The 19,243-nt window shown below is 60.6% G+C and overlaps 1 protein-coding gene across 2 annotated transcripts in view; it reads left to right on the top strand.

Annotated features, from left to right (window-relative positions):
- ACTN4 (actinin alpha 4) overlaps positions 1 to 19,243 on the top strand; it is a 73,413-nt gene that overhangs the window by 51,384 nt on the left and 2,786 nt on the right. The window contains exons 7-19 of one of the 2 annotated variants that reach the window (XM_087421796.1): positions 511 to 592; positions 2,405 to 2,490; positions 5,693 to 5,785; positions 7,464 to 7,694; positions 8,279 to 8,426; positions 12,206 to 12,356; positions 14,854 to 14,962; positions 15,156 to 15,296; positions 15,370 to 15,552; positions 15,638 to 15,772; positions 16,837 to 17,016; positions 17,775 to 17,921; positions 18,782 to 18,862. In XM_087421796.1, the coding sequence (XP_087277922.1) occupies positions 511 to 592; positions 2,405 to 2,490; positions 5,693 to 5,785; positions 7,464 to 7,694; positions 8,279 to 8,426; positions 12,206 to 12,356; positions 14,854 to 14,962; positions 15,156 to 15,296; positions 15,370 to 15,552; positions 15,638 to 15,772; positions 16,837 to 17,016; positions 17,775 to 17,921; positions 18,782 to 18,862 (1,767 nt within the window). Of the gene's footprint in view, positions 1 to 510; positions 593 to 1,337; positions 1,424 to 2,404; positions 2,491 to 5,692; positions 5,786 to 7,463; positions 7,695 to 8,278; positions 8,427 to 12,205; positions 12,357 to 14,853; positions 14,963 to 15,155; positions 15,297 to 15,369; positions 15,553 to 15,637; positions 15,773 to 16,836; positions 17,017 to 17,774; positions 17,922 to 18,781; positions 18,863 to 19,243 lie in introns of both variants that reach the window. The other variant, XM_004441491.3, reaches the window with a different exon arrangement.

Here is a 19,243-nt window from a genome sequence, read left to right as displayed (position 1 = left end):
GAGCCAGAGAGAGGGCATAATTCCAGGTGGGGGAGGCACATGAGAGAGGGTCGGAGTGGGGTGGGCTTTAATCCCATAAGCAGTGGGAAGCATCCCGTACAGGATGCTTTCGGGAGGTGGGCACGTGGAACCTCAGTTTGCTTCCTACCTCACCCCCACTCCAGTGCGCTCCCAGGCCTGGACCACTGTCTGAGTTTCAGGACAGGGGTCTTTATCTGGGGTCTGTGGATGCCTGGAAATTGGAAGAAAAGAGCACACCTGCATTTTTTTCTGGAGAGAAGGACCATAGTTACGTCACAAAGATTTCCAGAGGGAGTCCTCTGGGTAGAAATTGACTTTGTCCCAGTGTCCCCACTCCCTGCAGCAGCACAGGTGGCTGAGAACTACCTAAAGGAACTTTCCAGTCCCATCCCTTCCCAAGTCTACCCTCCCAGGCCAGCCCTATTCCCTCTGCTTCTCCACCCGGCCCCTGACGGAGTTCTTCTTCCTTCCCTCACCAACCTCCCCCAGGACGACCCAGTCACCAACCTGAACAATGCCTTTGAAGTGGCCGAGAAATACCTAGACATCCCCAAGATGTTGGATGCAGAGGGTAAGTACATCCCTTTTGTTCAGTCAACACCCTGTGCTGTGGGCATGTCTTGCAGTAGCTTCAGGGAGCTGGCAGAGCCAGCCAGAATGGCTGAATGAGTCCGGGTGAACTGGGGACAGTGGTGTTGCCTGGGGAGCCAGAGCGGGCAGCCTGAGCAGGCCAGACACGCTCAGGGCTGGAGAAGGTTGGGGCCGGGAGAGCTTGAAGAGGATCGGCTCTCGGGGCTGCGTCTTGGGCCTGGCCCAGGCACCCTGCCTGACGGTCCTACCTCCCTCGGGAGGGGCGAGCGGGGTGGCTAGGAGGGCTGCCTCCTGCGAATAACCAAGGCCTCTCCTTCCCTGCCTGCTGCAGGCTCAGAGTCCAGAGCCCCCTGATGTGGACTGTTTTGTTTTTTCCTTTTCCGGCCTTGCTCGGTTTCCCAGCCGTGTACCACCCCCAGGCAGGACCCCTGCCTCTGGCCTCTGGGGGCCCTTGGGGTTGACTTTCCAGCAGCCCCTTGAGACCATTCTCAGAGAGAGGAAGTGGCCTCATTCCGATCCGGTCCCACAGCTTTGGCCTTTCTCAAGACCATGGGGGCTGGAGGGGCCGAGGCTGTGGCCAAGCCCTCCGGAGTCACCAGGGGTCACTGGAGCAGCTCTGAGGGTCCTTCTCCGGGATGGCTGTGGCCTTGGGAGCCTCTGGATCCCGTGAGCCCCTGCCCCTCCTGCCCCTGCTGGGCGGATTAACCCTTGTCGTTCGCTTGCAGACATCGTGAACACGGCCCGGCCAGACGAGAAGGCCATAATGACCTATGTGTCCAGCTTCTACCATGCCTTTTCAGGAGCGCAGAAGGTACCGGGCAGGGCCAGGCAGGCCCACCTCGCCACCACTGCCCACTGCCGCTGCTGCCTCCCACGCTTACCTCGTTTCTCTTGCAGACGGCGGTGGCCTCTCTCCGACTGGAAGCCACCCCCCGCTCCTTGGCATTGCTGCCCGTTTAGTCTTGGCCACACTGCCTCTCGAGTGCCTGCTCTGTGCCAGGCTCTGCTGCAGGCGCTGAGGATACAGTAGGGACTGAGTCAGGCAGGGTCCCTGCTCCCCGGGTGCTGACATTCTAGTGGACGAGACAGGTGGTAGGTGGGTCCACAGGGAATTTCATATGGTGACCAGTGCAGTGGAGAGTGTGGGACAAGATGGTGGGATAGAGGTGCCTGGCGGCCACGTTAGCTCTGAACAGTGACGTGAGCAGGCACTGGGAGTGATGAGCAGAATCTGTAGGAAAATTGCTCCAGGCAGAGGGCAGAGCAAGTGCAAAGGCCCTGAGGCAGAAATCAGCTTGGCTTATCCAAGGAATGGCTGGAGAGGAGTAAGTGAGGAGAGGAGAGTTGGAAAATGAGGTTGGAGAAGATGACAGGGCCAGGCCGTGTAGGACCGTTGCCATCTGGGATTAGGAGTTTGGGTTTATTTTGAGGCCCCCAGGAGACTGTTAGACAGTTTATGCTAAGGTGGTGGGTGGTTGAGAAAGATATGATCTTACTTACGTTTTCAGAAAGATCAGTTAGCGTTTGACCTCTCCAGCCCCAAACAAGCCTCTCTTTCTAGAGCCAATGGCTAGTGTCACAAACCCAGGCCTGGTTAGAAGAGGAATCCACCTATTCAGACCCCCCACCTGCTCTCTTAAAAACCTCGGCAAGACGTGCCGCACGGCCAGAGCTGGGGTTTGGCTTCCAGTCCCGAGCAAGCGCTGTTCCTCCTGCATGAGCCTCGGCCGGCCGCCCTCCTGCTCTTCACGCTCTCCTGCCTCTCTCTCTCCCTGTCTCTCTCTCTGTGCAGATATTGTAGGCACTCTGAGGCCAGACGAGAAAGCCATCATGACTTACGTGTCCTGCTTCTACCACGCTTTCTCAGGGGCTCAAAAGGTGAGCTGAGGTGGGACCACCTCTTGCTGCTGTGACTGGAGACTGGCCCCTCTTTGTCCCCTCACGTCCCCACCGCCCGGCTGTGGTTGGAGCCCTGGCCCAGCCGCCACGGCGTGAGGACTGACCGGGTCAGGCAGGTCTCTCGTGACCGTGGGCCTCTAGTGCCACCTCCAGTGCTGATAGGCCACAGATAATCTGAATACGGCCCACCCTCTGAGGTGGGGGGACACCCCAGTTTCCAGACGAGGCAGCAGAGTCCCAGCACCACATTAATGACAGAGCTGCAGTGTGGACCTGTGCTCCTTACCGCTCAGCTGCACCCCCGTCTCTTTCCGGGATCCACGCTGGGCCCTTCCTCCGGGCAGCACTGGCTTTTCCACCCTCTCTGTGTCTCCTTCCCTCCCAGACGCCCCAGGAGAGGCTCGGCGTGAGCAGGCCGGACTCCTCTCAAGGGCCTGCCCCTGCTGACCCAGCTGCCCTGGCCCTGTCCCCGCAGCCCCGCTGACGCAGGCAGAGCTGTCGGAAGTGTCTGTTCCCAGAGGCCCCTCTCCCTGAGCCTGGCTGACCTCACGCTGCCCCCGCTGCACCTGTGGGGGGCCCTCCACTCCCCGGGGGAAGGCACCCGGCTGCACCTGGGTATAGAGGCCCGCATGGAGGCCTGAGCACCTCTGTCTCCTCCGCTTGCCTCCTGGTCTCTGGTCTTGGGCAGGAGAGTACTAGTGACTTGATTTTGTGTCACAGTTGGCAGGTGGGCAGGGAGGAGGAGGAGGAAAAATGAGCTTCTTACTGAGCACTTACCGCCTGCTAGGTACTCCTCCGAGGGCCCCACATGCCCAGGCTCTACGAGAGTCCCAGGGAGGGGTGGGTGCCATTGTCCCCTCTTAAAAGAGGAACATCACAGGACAGGGACTGTGCCAGTTGCCTCCTGTGGATCTCCTCCTTCAGAGCCCAGGTCCAGCAGGGCCTTCCTGCGGGCGGTCTGCCCCGGCCCCCGCTCTGCCACCCCTTAGCAGTGTGACCTCAGATAAGTCACCTCCCCTCAGTTTCCCCATCTGTGAAATGGGAGTCATACAGTTCCCGTCTCAGGATTGTTCTGAGGTGAAATGAGCTCATGCAAGGGAAGGCCTTAGACCAGCATCTGGCCCCGTCAGTGCTCCGTAGATGGTCAGGTAGTCAGAGCAGCCGGGCCCCCGCCCCCCGGGGAGCTTCCCAGCCCCCTGTCCAGGGAGCCTGGTTTCATAGCCTCTCACCACCTACCCAGCATGCGGTTGGAGCTCATGTTTGCCGTGTTCTGGTGAAGGGGACCCCACAGTGGGAAGGCGGGGTGGGGGTGGACAGCGATAGAAGATTCTCACCACAAACCCTGACTAACAGCACGTTTGCCGTTGGGCTCAGCCCTCTGCGGCCCTGAGCCAGCCTGTGCCCACCACAGTGCCCTCACAGGAGTGAGTGTTTTCTGCCCGGACTGCTGAGAGCTGGACTCCAGTGTGCTGGGGGATGGGGGGCCTTGATGGACCATGGGAGCAGATACTGGCAGGAAAGCCCAAGTCAGAGCCTTTGGGGGTTTTTGAGGCAGGGGGGCCCCTCTTATGAGGGAGGAAATAAAGTTCAAGCTTCCCCAGCTAGGAGTCTGGCTTCCCCCAACCTGTTTCTATTCTCAGGACGGCCTGGTGATGCTTTTTATGATCGCTGCTGTCTTTTCCCCAGAGATTCAATCTGGTTTCTTAAAGAGCGCTCTCTGGGCTTAGTCTTGTTTGTAAGTGCGAGGTGAACCCCAGGCCTGGCTCCGAGCATGCCATTCGCTCCTGATAGTTTATTTCTAGTCACTAAAGCATTTGCTCCTTGCTCCTCTGCTCACGCATTCATTCATCAACACTGAGTACCTCAAGCACACCAAGCCCCGAGCTGGGTGCCAGGAATTCAGCAGCAAAACAAAGCACCTCCAACCGCAGCCCCCACCTTCATGGGTCTGCACAACGGAGTGGATTTCAGCTCGGGGTGCCAGTGGTTTCTTCCCAGTTAGGGGTCAGGGACTAACCTCTGCGACTCCCTCACAAGCTGCGACCTTGGCTCTGCTTCCACTGTCACCCCGGCCGGCTGTTCATCGGCTGAGCCCTCATGAACCTCATCTCTGAGGAGCACTGCGTGGTTGTCCACGTGTGTCCTGCAGCATGATGCAGGGTGTGTGTACACGTGCGTGTGCACACACCAACCTCGGCTGGTCCCCCGCTCGGCTCCCCGCCTGTCCCCGACGCAGCATGCGGACGGGAGTGGCGGGCCGCGGTGCCTGCAGCAGCTGGGGCCGGGGCCGGAGCCATCCCCATCCCCAAGCTCTCTGTTTTCCTTCCCCACTACTGTGTAGACCCTCCTCACTATTTCTGTTCCTGTTCTGTTGCCGTTTCAACTCTTCCTCTTGGACCCTTTCTGTGCTTCCTGAAAGGTACCTGGTCTCTCCTCCCCCGTGTGGCTCCCCTCACCCTCCTCCTCCTCCGCTCCTCGAACTTTCCCCCAGCAGGACAAGGCGGGACATTGTCCCGTGGTTCTGGGCAGAGACTAGTCACTGTCTCCATCACTCTGCTCTCCAAGGCCCTGGCTCCCTTCTGCCCTGTGGATTGTGACTTCTACCCAACGAGCTGTCAACACCCACCTCCAAGGGGAGGATTAGGCAGGGGCCGGGCGTGCTCTGCCTGTGCACTGACCACCAGGCTTCTTTGAGGGGGGGGCACCAGTACCCGCACCTTTGCCCACCCCCGCAACTCTCTGGCCTGCCGTCCCTGCAGCCCACCCTCCCCCCAAGGGGAAGACTCCTTCCAGGGCTTGGCCTAGGAGAGGGCCCCACCTAGCCTCACCCACCCCTCCTGTTCGTGGGCCACTAGAGGGCCTGTTAATCCATTTCCGCTACAATGGGAGGGCTCCCCAACTCCCCTCAGCACCTCTAGGGTCCAGGCCAAGAGAGCTGAGGGGCCCGGCTGTCTGGATGCGGCCTTTGGCAGTAAGCTGTGGGGACACCAGCAAGGCCTCTCAGGACATGGCCACTCGGCGTGGCCACACGGCACCATCTTGCTGGAGCTACGCTTCCTTTCTTTCCCTTCTCGGGGAGTTCTGTGTGGGCCATGGATGAGCTAGCTTTCAAGGGACGGGCCTGTCAGGAGGGAGGGTCGCCAGCCCCCAGGCAGCCCTGACTCTGCTTCCCCCACCCCAGGCTGAGACTGCCGCCAACCGGATCTGCAAGGTGCTGGCTGTCAATCAGGAGAATGAACACCTGATGGAAGACTACGAGAGGCTGGCCAGCGACGTAAGTGTGCCGCTCATGCCCCCTCGGGTGGCCCCGCTGGAGCTGAAAGGCCTGGTTGCCTCTGGTTACCCTTGGCCAGAGGTCATGTGACTTGCAGAGGGGAGAACAGGTATGGCAGTGAGACTTTCTACAAAAGGTCATAAGGTTACAGGCAGTGTTTGCCCAAGCCGGTATGTGACCTCTTGGGTTGGTGTCACAGGTCAGACTGGAATGTCACCCTGCTGGCTGGCTCCTGGGGTCTCGAACTTGGGTTCCTACAGAGACACTCAAGGACAGTTTCCTGAGCACTGCTTTAGAATCATCTGGGGAGCTTTTTAAAAATTCCCGTTCCCATGCCCTAGCCCGGAGGGACTGGTCAGGAGGATGGAGAGAGCCCCGAGAGCTGACACAGGGACGGCAGGATTGCAGTTCATCATGCAGGCCCCGTGCCAGCTCTCCGTGTGCAGGATCTGCTGTCTCCACAGCAGACCTGTGAGGAGGCAACTCCTGTCACCCCCTTTTCTGAGTGAGGAAACTGAGGCCAGAGAGGGTCCAGGCACATGTCCATCATCACACAGCCAGTGGGACAGAGCTGGGGTTCAAACCGAGGCAGCCTCGCTCCAGCACCTGAGCCTGGACGTCAGTTGGGAATGTGGGTGTTTAGGACGCCCCTTCTAGATTCACTCTGTTATTTTTTTAAGTTTCCATATTAAAAAAATAAAAACATTTAAGCTCCCTAAGGGCAGTAGTTTGACTGCTCTTCTAGACCAGTGGTTCCCAGACCTTGAGATTTCACGGACCAGGAAAATTTGGAAAAATGTTTGACAGCCAACCCATGGTGGCCAACTTTTTATTTTGCCAAGTTAAGGATATTTTAAAAAGAAAAGGCTGCCATCTGTTAGCACCATCATTTCTAACACCCAGAAGAGGCAAAAAGGTTACAAATCTTAGAATCTCAGCCCTTCCCAAGAGAGGGCAGTTTGCACCGTGCGTCGACATAAACACACACAGACACCTTTGTCCTTGGTTTTCTCCTTTGCCAGAGGCTGGCATTTGGGAACTTCTCCGAGCATGTCTATGTTGCACAATAACCGATTTTACTTTCCTAGGATTGTTCTAGAATGTCCAGTTTGATTGTTTGTACCCTGTCCTCACTCAATCAAAGACACGAGTAGCTCATAAAAATAATGTCACTTTCTTTTTCAGTTTTACTTGCTAGTTTTTTATGCCCCAGACCCTGTACGTGGCACTCACAGAGTGAGCCAGTTGTGCTGTGGGCCCTGCCCTTAGGCGCCCGCTGTCAGTGAACAGGGAGCCGTGAGATTCAGATAGTGCAGAGCCCAGTGAGGGTGGCGACAGTGGGGTCACATGGTGGGCTGTGATGGGGAGGCCCTCCAAGGAGGGATGTTTGAGTTCAAGGCACCCTGCTTAGATCTAAGGAAAAGGAAGACCCAGAGCAGAGCCATGAAGGGGAGGTAGCCAGAGAACAGCACAGTGGTTCAGAGAGGGCACACATTCTAGAAGTCCTTACTGTCGGATCCCAAAGGGAATTTTGGGGAAGTCGGGCTGGGAAGCAGGAGGGATCCCCACCATGGGGCCCTCAAAGATCCAGATCCCATGTGCCCATGAGCCAGGGGTGGCCCTGTCAGCGCCCTGAGGGGCCCCTGCAGAGGCCTCCATGCTTCTTGTGGGCCCACAGCTCCTGGAGTGGATCCGGCGCACCATCCCCTGGCTGGAGGACCGCGTGCCCCAGAAGACCATCCAGGAGATGCAGCAAAAGCTGGAGGACTTCCGTGACTACCGGCGCGTGCACAAGCCGCCCAAGGTGCAGGAGAAGTGCCAGCTGGAGATCAACTTTAACACGCTGCAGACCAAGCTGCGCCTCAGCAACCGGCCCGCCTTCATGCCCTCCGAGGGCAAGATGGTCTCGGTGAGTGTCTGGGGGTGAAGGCGGGCCGGGGCCCGGGAGGCGTGGCCTGCGGAGCTGCGAGGGGCAGCGGGGCGGCTCCAGACCACCCCCAGGCTTACTGTTTGGCCAGCACAGTCTCTCTTAATTCTCTCGTGGAATGCACAGCCTGTGGGGTGCAGGGGTGGGGTGGGGGTGCACTTGATCCTTTATCATGTTCTCCCCATCACTCCCTAGAATTTTACATCCATCCCCAAACCACACCATAGTTTGTGTGGAATTGTTTGAATTTGGACCTGCGGTCGGCCATAACTCCAGGTCCACCAAGTGCTTGAGGGCCCTTCTCAGGGGAGGGACGACATCCCCTGGACAGTCACCTTCTGGCTCCCATAGCCCCATCTGTGTCATTCATTCATTCATTTAATCCCAAAGAATTGATTGCGCCTGCCATGTGCTGGGCCCTGTCTAGGCACGTGGATACAGCGAAACGGGGCAGACGTGACCCCAGCCCATGTCTGCCATGTTCCCGTCAGCATCCCCCGGGGAGGCATTGCCCTGCTGGGTGCCCGAGTCCCCCTATGACAGCCCTGCCCTCTCCTGCCCCGCAGGACATCAACAATGGCTGGCAGCACCTGGAGCAGGCGGAGAAGGGCTACGAGGAGTGGCTGCTGAACGAGATCCGCAGGCTGGAGAGGCTCGACCACCTGGCCGAGAAGTTCCGGCAGAAGGCCTCCATCCACGAGGCCTGGACCGATGGTACGGTCCTCCCAGCTCCCTTGCTCCTTTCTCTTCTCTGTGAGACACACACACACACACACACACACACACACACACACACACACACACACACACACACACACACACACACACACACACACACACACACACACACACACACACACACACACACACACACACACACACACACACACACACACACACACACACACACACACACACACACACACACACACACACACACACACACACACACACACACACACACACACACACACACACACACACACACACACACACACACACACACACACACACACACACACACACACACACACACACACACACACACACACACACACACACACACACACACACACACACACACACACACACACACACACACACACACACACACACACACACACACACACACACCCAGCCCCTCCTGCTTTGGGTCTGTTTGTCAGGCCCCCTTTCCTGCTGCTTGAGGACGTGCATGTCAGAAATGCTGCATCAGGTCATCCAGTCCCAGGCAGCAAGGAGCAGTCTGGGGCCAGGTCCTCCTGGTTGTCCAGTCTGCTCTGGCCCAGATATTACGTACAGGTGGGCGCCTTCCTGGGTCATCAAAGGCCAGGCATCCAGAAATGGAGCTGATCCCATCCCAGCTCCATGGGGAAGTGAGCCCTGCCCCACCCACTCTGCCCTGTTTTCCCTGAGGCCGGTGCCCCTCCTCGGCCAGGGCGGGTGTGGGAGTGGGCTCACCCACCCCCTGGCAGCCTGTGTGCAGACAGTCTGCCTTCTCTCTCCCACACCCTTTGTGACTGTGGACTTCACACCGAATAGCCCGTGCTGGATGGACCTGTGTTCCCGAGCACGGTCCTTAAAGGCCAGCCCAGGGAGCTACCCCCGGCTCTGCTGCCTGACCCGAAGACGGTGCTCTCTGACTGCCAGCTGCCCGCCCTTCGGCGTGGCCCACCCTGGGAGCTCTCTCTCCCCTTGTGCCCTGTCCCAGAGCCTCCTTCCCAGGGGCCCAGCGCCCCTGCAGGATGGCTTCTCCCCAAAGGGCAGCAGTGCCTCCTGTTTCTCAGCAGCTGCCTGTTCCCTTGGCTCAGGATGTGGAATTCCATCACGTCCCTGGCCCTCGGTCGGGACCCACACCATGGCTGAGATTCCAGATCCCAGGGGCCTGTAAGCCGTCAGAAAGCGGCCGGTGCCTGGGAAAGCTGAGAGCATCCACAGGACACCTGCCCTCCCGCTTCTGGCTGCCTCCTTGCCCACTCTGTCTCTGCCCTCCTGCCACCGCCCTGCCCAGCTGAGTTCACGCTTCTCCGCTTCGCTCAGTGTTGTTTCTCATCCCTCCCACCCCACAGCTCCCCGTGAGAGCCTCACTGAGCCTTCTCCAGCCCCCACCCACCCAGCTGTTTGGCAGGCAGCCCCAACGCTAGCCAGATACGAAGACCTACCCAGAGGCACCCATATGGAGCCCGTCCCGCCCCTGCCAGCCTGTGAACACCTAACTCGGTGTGATCTGCAGACCCGGGCCCACGTCAGCTGTGTCCCTGGCTGCAGCCCAGCTAATGCCCTCCTCACATTCGCTCAGGCCGGCTGTTCCCCGGCAGCAGCTGCCAGATCCAGAGCCATACCCCGATGCCTCCTATGCCAGGGAGAGGATGCAGAGGAGGAGAACCCGGAAGGGGAGGCAAGGGAGAGCTGGCCTGGGCCGGGGCTGCAGGCGCCGCCCCCACACCTCGCAGAAATGGTGCCCAGGGGTTCTACCCCACACCCACCAAAGGAGGGCTGTTGGTATTTAGCTCATTTATCCGTTCATTCAAAACAAATCCCTCCTGAGCCTCTTCCTGTGCACAGGAGTTTCCCAGGTAGGCGAGGTCCCTGCCCGGGGAACTCACAGGCCGGATTTGGGCATTTCTCTTGATCTGGGCATTTCTCTTGTCGGGGGCCCTTGGGCACAGAAGTGATTTTATAGCACCCGCGTCCCACGCTTGGACTGAGCTGTCTCCTCATTATCCACGCCCTCCATCTCTGTCATCCTTCTGCGGGCTCTAGGCGTCATCCCTGTGGATTTCCCTTCTGGGGGCCTCTTGGCACACGTTATCAGCCCTGCAGTCCTCGCCTGGGGCTCCCGGAGGCCCTGGGAAGATGCCTTCTTGCGGCTGAGGGGTGCGGGTGTGCCGGCCACCAGACCTCCTTCCCTGGTAATGACCCCGGGGCCCGCCTTCATCTGAAGGTGTTCAGGAGGAGCCGGCCCAGTCCCCAGCCAGGGCCCAACTGGTTCAGTGGCCTCCACGTGCCCCTGCCCCACCCCTTTGGCATCTGGCCCTGCCCCTCGAGTCAGCCCAGGGCCCCCAGGCAGTCCTATCTGCTCATTCCCAAGACTGGGAGCTTCTGTTCTCTGAACCACCCAACAGACCGGCCTCCCACCCCCTCAGCACCCCTGGGACCCAGTTGTGTGAGCCTCCTTACCCTGGGGGTTGGGCCCAGAGGGTGGGTTGAGCCATCATCATTCTGGGTCCTCCTCACCATACCCCACAGCCTGCAGGGGTGAGGGTCTGTGTGGACACCTCACAGAGGGTCTTGGATTGTTTCGGGAAAAAAACAGAAACGAGCCCACATGCCCCTCTGCTGCCCTCGGCCTGAGTCCAAGGCAGCCATGGCCGGGCCCACTCCCGAGTCTCCAGTGTGCCTCTTGCCAGCTCCCTTGCTGAAACTCTGCTGAGGTGGAGAAGTGGTAACCTACTATTTCGGGTTCCCACCCTTGGGAGAAAGCAATCTGGAGAAGGGAATTGCAAGCTTGCCTTTGTGGTTGAGCCTCGTGCCTCAGGGCTGGGGCCGTAGGGCCAGTGCAGTCAGTCTCCCGGGCTGCCGCCCCCTGCCTGTGGGTGCCGGGCCGTGTCCTCGGGGTGGCTGAGATGGCACTGGCCCCGTTTTATAAATGAGGGACAGGCGGGGAGAGGCTGCGTGACCCCCCACTGCTCCGACGGCCTCTGTTGGTCAGATGCTCTGGTGCCGAGCTGAGGAGGGGATCTCTAGCTGCCACTCTAGGGGTAGCCTGAGGTGGCCCACCTGAAGCAGGGCATGTCAGGAGCTGGGGGTCTCAGCCACCTTCCCAGGCTGGCGTTTTCCCCTTGGTTCTCTGCAGGACCTTACTGTGCCTGCAGGCCTTCCATGAGCTCCTGCCCTCGGGTATATAATTAGGCAGGCTCCAGGACTAATAACAGTGTTCCTCCTTCCTTCAAAGGGCCTGACAGTGGGCCCTGCTGCTCCACACAGAGCAAGCCCTTAGGAGCAGCGTGGGGCACGTAGACGCACGATGGCACCACCATCCTGAGAGGGGCAGGCCCCGGGGTCAGGCTCCCAGAAGAAGCCTGACTCGAACACTTCCCTTCCCGCTACTGCTGAGGCACGGGCTGCAACCCCAGCTGCTTCCCTAGGTCACGACCCTCCACAGATGGGTGTCCTCCTCTCCAGCCATGGAGCATAGTCCTGTTCTTATGGTCTTCTCCCACTGAAGGGCACTAAGTTGAGGACACACAGTGAATTGGGACGTCCGTCTTAGGCCCACCAACCCCACAGTGTCTCCCAGCTCCATCCAGGATATAGTCGGGCTTAGAGATCCCTGGAAAGGGCAAAGAAAAAGATTCCAGAACTTTCTAGCTGTCATGGCACCGTCCACGACGAGGCAGGATGTGGGGTCTGCACCTGTTACCCTCTTCTGGCTGGATGGCCCTCTGGGCTCCCGCGGTGCTGTTGTCTAAGCACGCCTGTGCCCCCTCCAGGGAAAGAGGCCATGCTGAAGCAGCGGGACTATGAGACGGCCACCCTCTCGGACATCAAAGCCCTCATCCGCAAGCACGAGGCCTTCGAGAGCGACCTGGCCGCACACCAGGACCGCGTGGAGCAGATCGCGGCCATTGCCCAGGAGCTCAAGTACGTGTGGGCCCACGGTGCCCTGTCGCCTGTGTCCCCTCCGGCTCCCCGCCTGGAGCAGCAGTGGGGCAGCCTCCTGAGGGCCAGCCTAGGGCCTGGAGCGGGGTCTCCCGCCCTCTCCACCCTCAGCCCCTCCTCTTACATGCCGGGGAAGGGCCGATGGGGGGATGCCTTTTTCCCTTCTTCTCTTAACCCGGGATGAGAAACATAGAGGAACCTGGATTCTCTGGTGGAAGGGAGGTCTCGGACCCCTTGTCCTGATTCCTCAGGCTGTGGGGGTCCCTGGGGCTCTACCTCTTCTGCCTGCCAAGCCCAGGGGACCCACTGGTCCGCTGATGTGGGGGGTGGCCTAGCCCCCACCCGCCCCTCCCTGAGGGAATCGGGCTGCACAGAGAGCCCATTGTTCTGCCGGGCCCCTTCCTTCTGCTGCTCAGAATACACTTATTGTAAGGGCTTCCAGGCAGCCGGGTTCTTTGCCCGCCTGTCCCCGCCCTGGTCAGATAAACTTGCGCACACAATTAGTACACTGAGCCTCCAGAGCCAGTGAATGAGCCCTTATTCCCCCAGTGCGTGGCCGGCAGCAGGGACGGCCCAGGGAGTGGGAGGCCCAGGCCATTACTTCATGGAAAATCCACAGGCCCTGGAAGGGCGGCAGGGCTCCCAAAATAGCTGTCTGCTCCAAAATAGGAGCCTTGGCTGGAACTGCCCTTTCCACAGACACCCACTACCCCGCCATAGTCATCCCCAAAGTCCTTGTTCCTACAAGGTTGGGGCTGGGCCTCGACGCCTGGTGGAGCCCCATGCCAGGCAGGGCCGGTTTCCTCCCCGACTCGCTCCCTCCACACTGCCCAGTTGCTCTGGGGGTCCCCCGTTTGCTCACGCCGAGGCGGAAGTACCGTGGGGCCTCCATATCCATTCTGGGCACTCTTGGGGGCTCCCCTTGGGGTCCTGCAGCCTCTCCTAGGAGCGAGCCCCCGCACCTGGCATGCTTGGGCCGAGATGAGGTCACAGAGGCAGACGTCCGCAACGGGTGGGGGTGGGATGTGGGTAGGTTCCCCTGTTGGCAGGCAAGCCCCTGGAAGCGAGTAGGAAACAGATTTGGAGGGAGTCCTAGGCCGGCCCACTTCTCAGGCTCAGGGAACAGCCATGTGAAAGCCATTACCCTGAGCCCGGGAACAGGCACTTCTGAAGCAGCTCTCTGGACAGTAACCCTGCAGGAGAAAGGGAGGGCTGTTTGGGGTGCTATCCATTCCCCTAAAGATGAGTCAGAGGGCCGAGGGTCCACCAGGACCAGCCAGCCAGGATGGACAGCCGGCTGAGCATGGATTAACGGCAATGACGAAAACTCAGCACTCGGTGCTGTGCACGTCCCAGCTCCTTTAATCCGCCAGCCACCGTGTAACAGAGGGGGCTGGGGCACAGAGAGGCCAAGGGCTTGCCTAAGGTCACACAGCTAGGGAATGGTTGGGACAGGAATGGAACCAGGCCGCCTGGGGCCTCCTTGGAGCACAGCCTCACTCCCTCTCCCAGCCCTTGCATGTGCCCCCTGCCCCTGTATCCTGCCTGCCCGTCTGGCTCACCAGGCAGGCGAGACCATCCCCAGGGCCTGTTTCTCCCCAGAGTTGTTCCCTGCTCCCCACCCCTCACCAGGCCCCCAAGGTCCTGCCTGTACACTGACTCCCTAGGAACGTGCTGCTAAGAATATCCACGTGTCTGGACCCCAGGAGAAAGGAGTCCTGGGGCTGATGCGAGGGAATGGAGGGGCGGGGGGCTTGGGGGCCAGGAACTCCTGTATGTATCAGCCCTGCGTTTCCTAAACCCCAGTCATTCCAATAATCGTACGTACTCCCTGATCAGCTCACTTTTTTCTTAAATATATTATTCATTGCTTAGAATGACATTTCAGGCTAGTTATGTGTTTTCTTTAATCGCTATTAAAATAAATACAGAACCTTTAATAAATAACTGTTGCTAGTTTTACCTGCTGGGTGCCACGGGCTGCTCTCAGCCTTCACAGGCGTCAGGTAACTTGCTCTCCACCGTCACCCTCTCCATTTCACAGATGAGAACACTGAGGTGTCCAGATTAGGGGGTTTACTCGCCCAGGGTCACACAAGTACAGGATCAGAGCCAGAATTCAAACCCGGGGGACCTGGCCCTGGAGCCCGCTCCTTACCCAGTGCATGCTGCTAGACTTGCTTTAAGTGGAAAAGCAATCCTGATAACAGGCGTGGTTGAGGGCCGCACTCGGGGGCCCCCGAGGTAGCTTATAGCAACAGAGGGAGTCATGGAGCGAGTGCACAGGAGGAACCCCTGCCCCTGTTATCCGCCCAGATTCCTCCTTCCCTTGGGGGCCATGGGCCAGAGGGGTGACTGATGACTGATGTCCTTAAGTGTTGGTGTCCCCTGGCCCCAGGGCCTGGGACACCTGGGGGTGTGGGTCCGAGCACACCTTGACTCCCCGTGCTGGTCTCATCGCCGTCTTCCCGGCCCACAGCGAGCTGGATTACTACGACTCCCACAACGTCAACACGCGGTGCCAGAAGATCTGCGACCAGTGGGACACCCTCGGCTCTCTGACCCACAGTCGCAGGGAAGCCCTGGAGGTGAGGGGGGATGTCGCCCACAGAGCCCTGTGTCCCCGCCACCCTGGACTGGTGGGGGTGGGTGATGATGTCCTGACCCCCTCAGAGGGGACCTTCTCTGACTCCTTGGTGCCCCTGGCCCTCCCCACTGTCCACCTGTTCCTGCTGTCTGAGTGACCTCCCTCCTCTGTCCCTGCCCCTCCCCACACCCCAGAAAACAGAGAAGCAGCTGGAGACCATTGACCAGCTGCACCTGGAGTATGCCAAGCGGGCAGCCCCCTTCAACAACTGGATGGAGAGTGCCATGGAGGACCTGCAGGACATGTTCATCGTCCACACAATCGAGGAGATCGAGGTCCGTGCCCGCCACCCCTCTCCTGGGGCCTCCGGGGGGCTGGCTGGCCCCCTCACTCCTTCTCCTCCCCCAGGGCCTGATCTCAGCCCACGACCAGTTCAAGTCCACCCTGCCAGACGCCGACAGGGAGCGGGAGGCCATCCTGGCCATCCACAAGGAGGCCCAGAGGATCGCGGAGAGCAACCACATCAAGCTGTCGGGCAGTAATCCCTACACCACCGTCACCCCCCAGATCATCAACTCCAAGTGGGAGAAGGTGAGGGGCCTGTCCGAGGGGCGGGGCGGGGCCGGCCAGGTGAGGGAGCCGCCCCCTGACTGCTGCTGCGCACGTCCCGCCTCAGGTGCAGCAGCTGGTGCCCAAGAGGGACCAGGCCCTGCTGGAGGAGCAGAGCAAGCAGCAGTCCAATGAGCGCCTGCGCCGCCAGTTTGCCAGCCAGGCCAACATCGTGGGGCCCTGGATCCAGACCAAGATGGAGGTGAGGGGCCGGCGCCCGGCCATGCGAGCCCAGGAGGACCTGGCAGGGCAGAGCTGGGAGAGAGCCCCCAGTGCTCCCGGGGCGGGCGGCCATGGAGGCCTGCTGGATCGGGCTCCCAGCTCTCAGCAGGGATTAGGAGGGTCCATAAGGGGCCTTGTGGGATTGGGAGGGTCAATGCAGTTATATCGGTGGAAATGGCAGGGCCATCCAGAGGGAGGCTTGGCTGAGGAGTCAGAGAGAGGGGGGTTCAGGTCTCAACTCTGCCCTGGACTGTCGATCGTGAGCTCGGGCACAGCCTAACCGCTGCTCCTCAGTTTCCTCCTCTCTAAAATGGGCCTGAAAGTAGTTCCTCATCCCTCAGCAAATGCGTCTGGGCCGTGCTCTGTGCCGGCCCTGCTGTGGGCATTGTGGTGCAGCTGTGACCCAGGTGGTCCGAGCTCAGACCCTCACAGCGTGCTCGCTGTGACTGACCCTGTGACCCCACTACGGGAAGGTTTGTAAAGAGGCCGATGGCGACTCTGGCCACCACTTCCCGAGTGCTCACTGTGCACCAGGCACCGTGGTGACCAGAGCGGCCTCGCTTAAACTCCGAAAGCCCGGGCGGGGTGCAGGCGGGTCAGCCTTGAGGCTTAGTGCCGGCTGCACAGTGTGGCCACTGTGGGAGCCAAGGCACAGGGGGCCACGGGCTCTGACGTCAGCCAGGCCTGTATTCACATCGCGACTCGGCCTCTGACTGGGACATGTTGCTCCCTTTGGGCCTCCAATTCCACTTCCGCAGCCCGGGCTGCTCACAGTCCCTGGGCGTCGCAGGGAGTAGAGGGTGCAGTGAGGTCGGACATGAAACACGTGGCACAGAAACTCTCCGTCCTGGCTGCTTTTATACTAGCACAGGCCTGGGGGGACAGTCAGCCAGCTGCAGGCCTTCAGGACGGGGGCCCTTGGGCAGAGGCCCCAGGCTGGAGGCCCCTGGCAGTGGGGCAGCCAGCGACAGAGGGACCTCCTCTGGGTGGCGGGAGTGGCCGAGGGCCCACCAGCCTCCCCCAGCGGCAGCGCCTTCTGTGCAGGAGATCGGGCGCATCTCCATCGAGATGAACGGGACCCTGGAGGACCAGCTGAACCACCTGAAGCAGTACGAGCGCAGCATCGTGGACTACAAGCCCAACCTGGACCTGCTCGAGCAGCAGCACCAGCTCATCCAGGAGGCGCTCATCTTCGACAACAAGCACACCAACTACACCATGGAGGTACGCCGCTGCCCTCCCCGGTCCCCCCCACCCCTCCCCGCTGTGGGGACCCCGGAGGCCGCCTGCGCCAGGCCACCTCATGCCAAATGGTTTTGGCCAGTAGAGGAGGTGTTTGCTGCCTCCTGTCCCCTCTTTTACTTGGACCCAAAAGACTAGGTCAGACGTTCACACATTTCAGAAAATCACAGTTTTCCTACCGCCACTCTCCCACCACCATGACAACGTACATCTCAGGAGAGGCTCCCAGGGGAGCTGGGAGGGCAGCACCTGCCCCACTGCGGCCTCAGCAGTTTCGTCCTCGCTTGAGGACGCAGAGCCAACCAGCGTGTGCCGGAGTCCGTGTGCGCCGGCTCACTGCGGCCCGGTTAAAGTGTCGGGCTGGTTGCCATCATCTGGGTAGCTTAAAATTGTCCATGGTGACCGTATTTACACCATGCAAACCGCAGATACCACAAACGGCTGTTGTCCCCCGCCAGCCAGTTAAACATTGCCCAGGATACCTTTGCGAAGTTCCCAGGTGGATCCTGGACCACCCTCTGCTGCGTCCGTCACCGGGACATATACTAACGCACCCTGCGGGTTGGCAGAGGCCGCAGGGAGGCGCCGTGTCTGTTCCTCTGTGCAGATGAGGGGCACAGGAGTGCACGGGCCCATCGGTGTTTGGGGGAGAGTCCGGGTGGGCCTGACTCCAGGCCACACCCCCTCGTGAGGAGGCTACAGTGGGCCCAGCACCCCAGTCACACCCTCTCCTCCCCCAGCACATCCGTGTGGGCTGGGAGCAGCTGCTCACCACCATCGCCCGCACCATCAATGAGGTGGAGAACCAGATCCTCACCCGCGACGCCAAGGGCATCAGCCAGGAGCAGATGCAGGAGTTCCGGGCCTCCTTCAACCACTTCGACAAGGTGAGCGGCTCCCTCTGCCCCTGGCGTCTTGCCTACCCGCCCCCCCGCCCAGCCCCATCCCGTCCAGCCCCCTCCGTCGTCTTTGCATCTGTCTGTTCGTTCACATGGCAGTGGCTGAGTATCAGCGCCGCTCACAGCGCCTGGCAGGGCCTCAGCTACTGACGGGGTGCAGAGGTGCCTGACCTTGACCCCCAGCATGGGCAGGCTCCCTGGCAGGAGATGGGGAGGTCCCACACCCTGCCTCTGGGGTGAACCCTTGTCAACCTGCTGATGAGACCCGGGGACAGACTAAGTCCCAGCACACCCGAGACTCAGAACCTCCCCCGGAACCTGGTGCACCCACACACACACACACAGTGTTCCTAACATGTAGATTCTCTCTGGCAGCCCCATACAGGGGCCCTGAGCACCAGCATTCGCCCCAGTGCCCCCGCCCCGCTGGGCTGAGCACACCCGAGACTCAGAACCTCCCCAGGAGGTTCTGCTGCCTTCCCTGGGCAGGCGGGTGCGACCTCAGCTCTGCACCATCAGCAGGGACCCCGACGTCCCAAGCAGGATGGGGTGCAGTCCCTTTTCTCCCACCCCAAATCCTGGGGGTGGGGAGAGCTCCCGCTCCATCCACGAGTCCTGGACTCGAGTCATCCCCAGTTCTGACCTCAGCTCCCGCCCCTGCTCTGGCCCAGGGGCCTCTGACTGCCCTCCAGGCCACCCAGCCCCTCCACCTGCCCCTCCCGTCCCTCGCGTCTAACTCTGTGTTTCCTGCCCCATGTGTTCCCCTCCCCCTGCCCTCTGCATGGGACCCTGGCCCCTCTCCCCACCTCTCTGCGGCGGCCTGGTCTCCACGGACGCCCACCCGGCAGGACCACGGCGGGGCGCTGGGCCCGGAGGAGTTCAAGGCCTGCCTCATCAGCCTGGGCTACGACGTGGAGAATGACCGGCAGGTACGCGCCCGCGCCCGCCGACCATGGCATTAACCGCTCTTCTCTCTTTCTCTCCTGTCTCCCCTCCTCCTCGCCATCCCACCCCTTGTCACTGCGTGTGCCGTCACCCGCTCTCCTGCCTCCTCCCCGCCCTGTGTCTCTCTGGACACCTTCCCTTACCTGGTCTCTCGGGGCCGCCTCCGTCTCCCCCGCTCCCTGCCACTGTCCTGTTTCCCCGCTGTGCACATGGGGCGGCCCTCTTGCCTACTCTGGGCCTGGTCTCCTCTGCTGTCCCTGCGTCCTCGAGCAGAAACAGACAGGCAGCATGGACTCCGATGACTTCAGGGCTCTGCTTATCTCCACAGGATACAGCCTGGTATGCGGCCTCTGCCTCCCCTCGCT

The sequence above is a fragment of the Ceratotherium simum genome, chromosome 33, assembly GCF_057802395.1.
Source record: "Ceratotherium simum simum isolate JZ-2026a chromosome 33, ASM5780239v1, whole genome shotgun sequence".
NCBI classification, from domain to species: Eukaryota; Metazoa; Chordata; class Mammalia; order Perissodactyla; family Rhinocerotidae; genus Ceratotherium; species Ceratotherium simum.
This window is presented reverse-complemented; position numbering and strand designations above follow the sequence as displayed.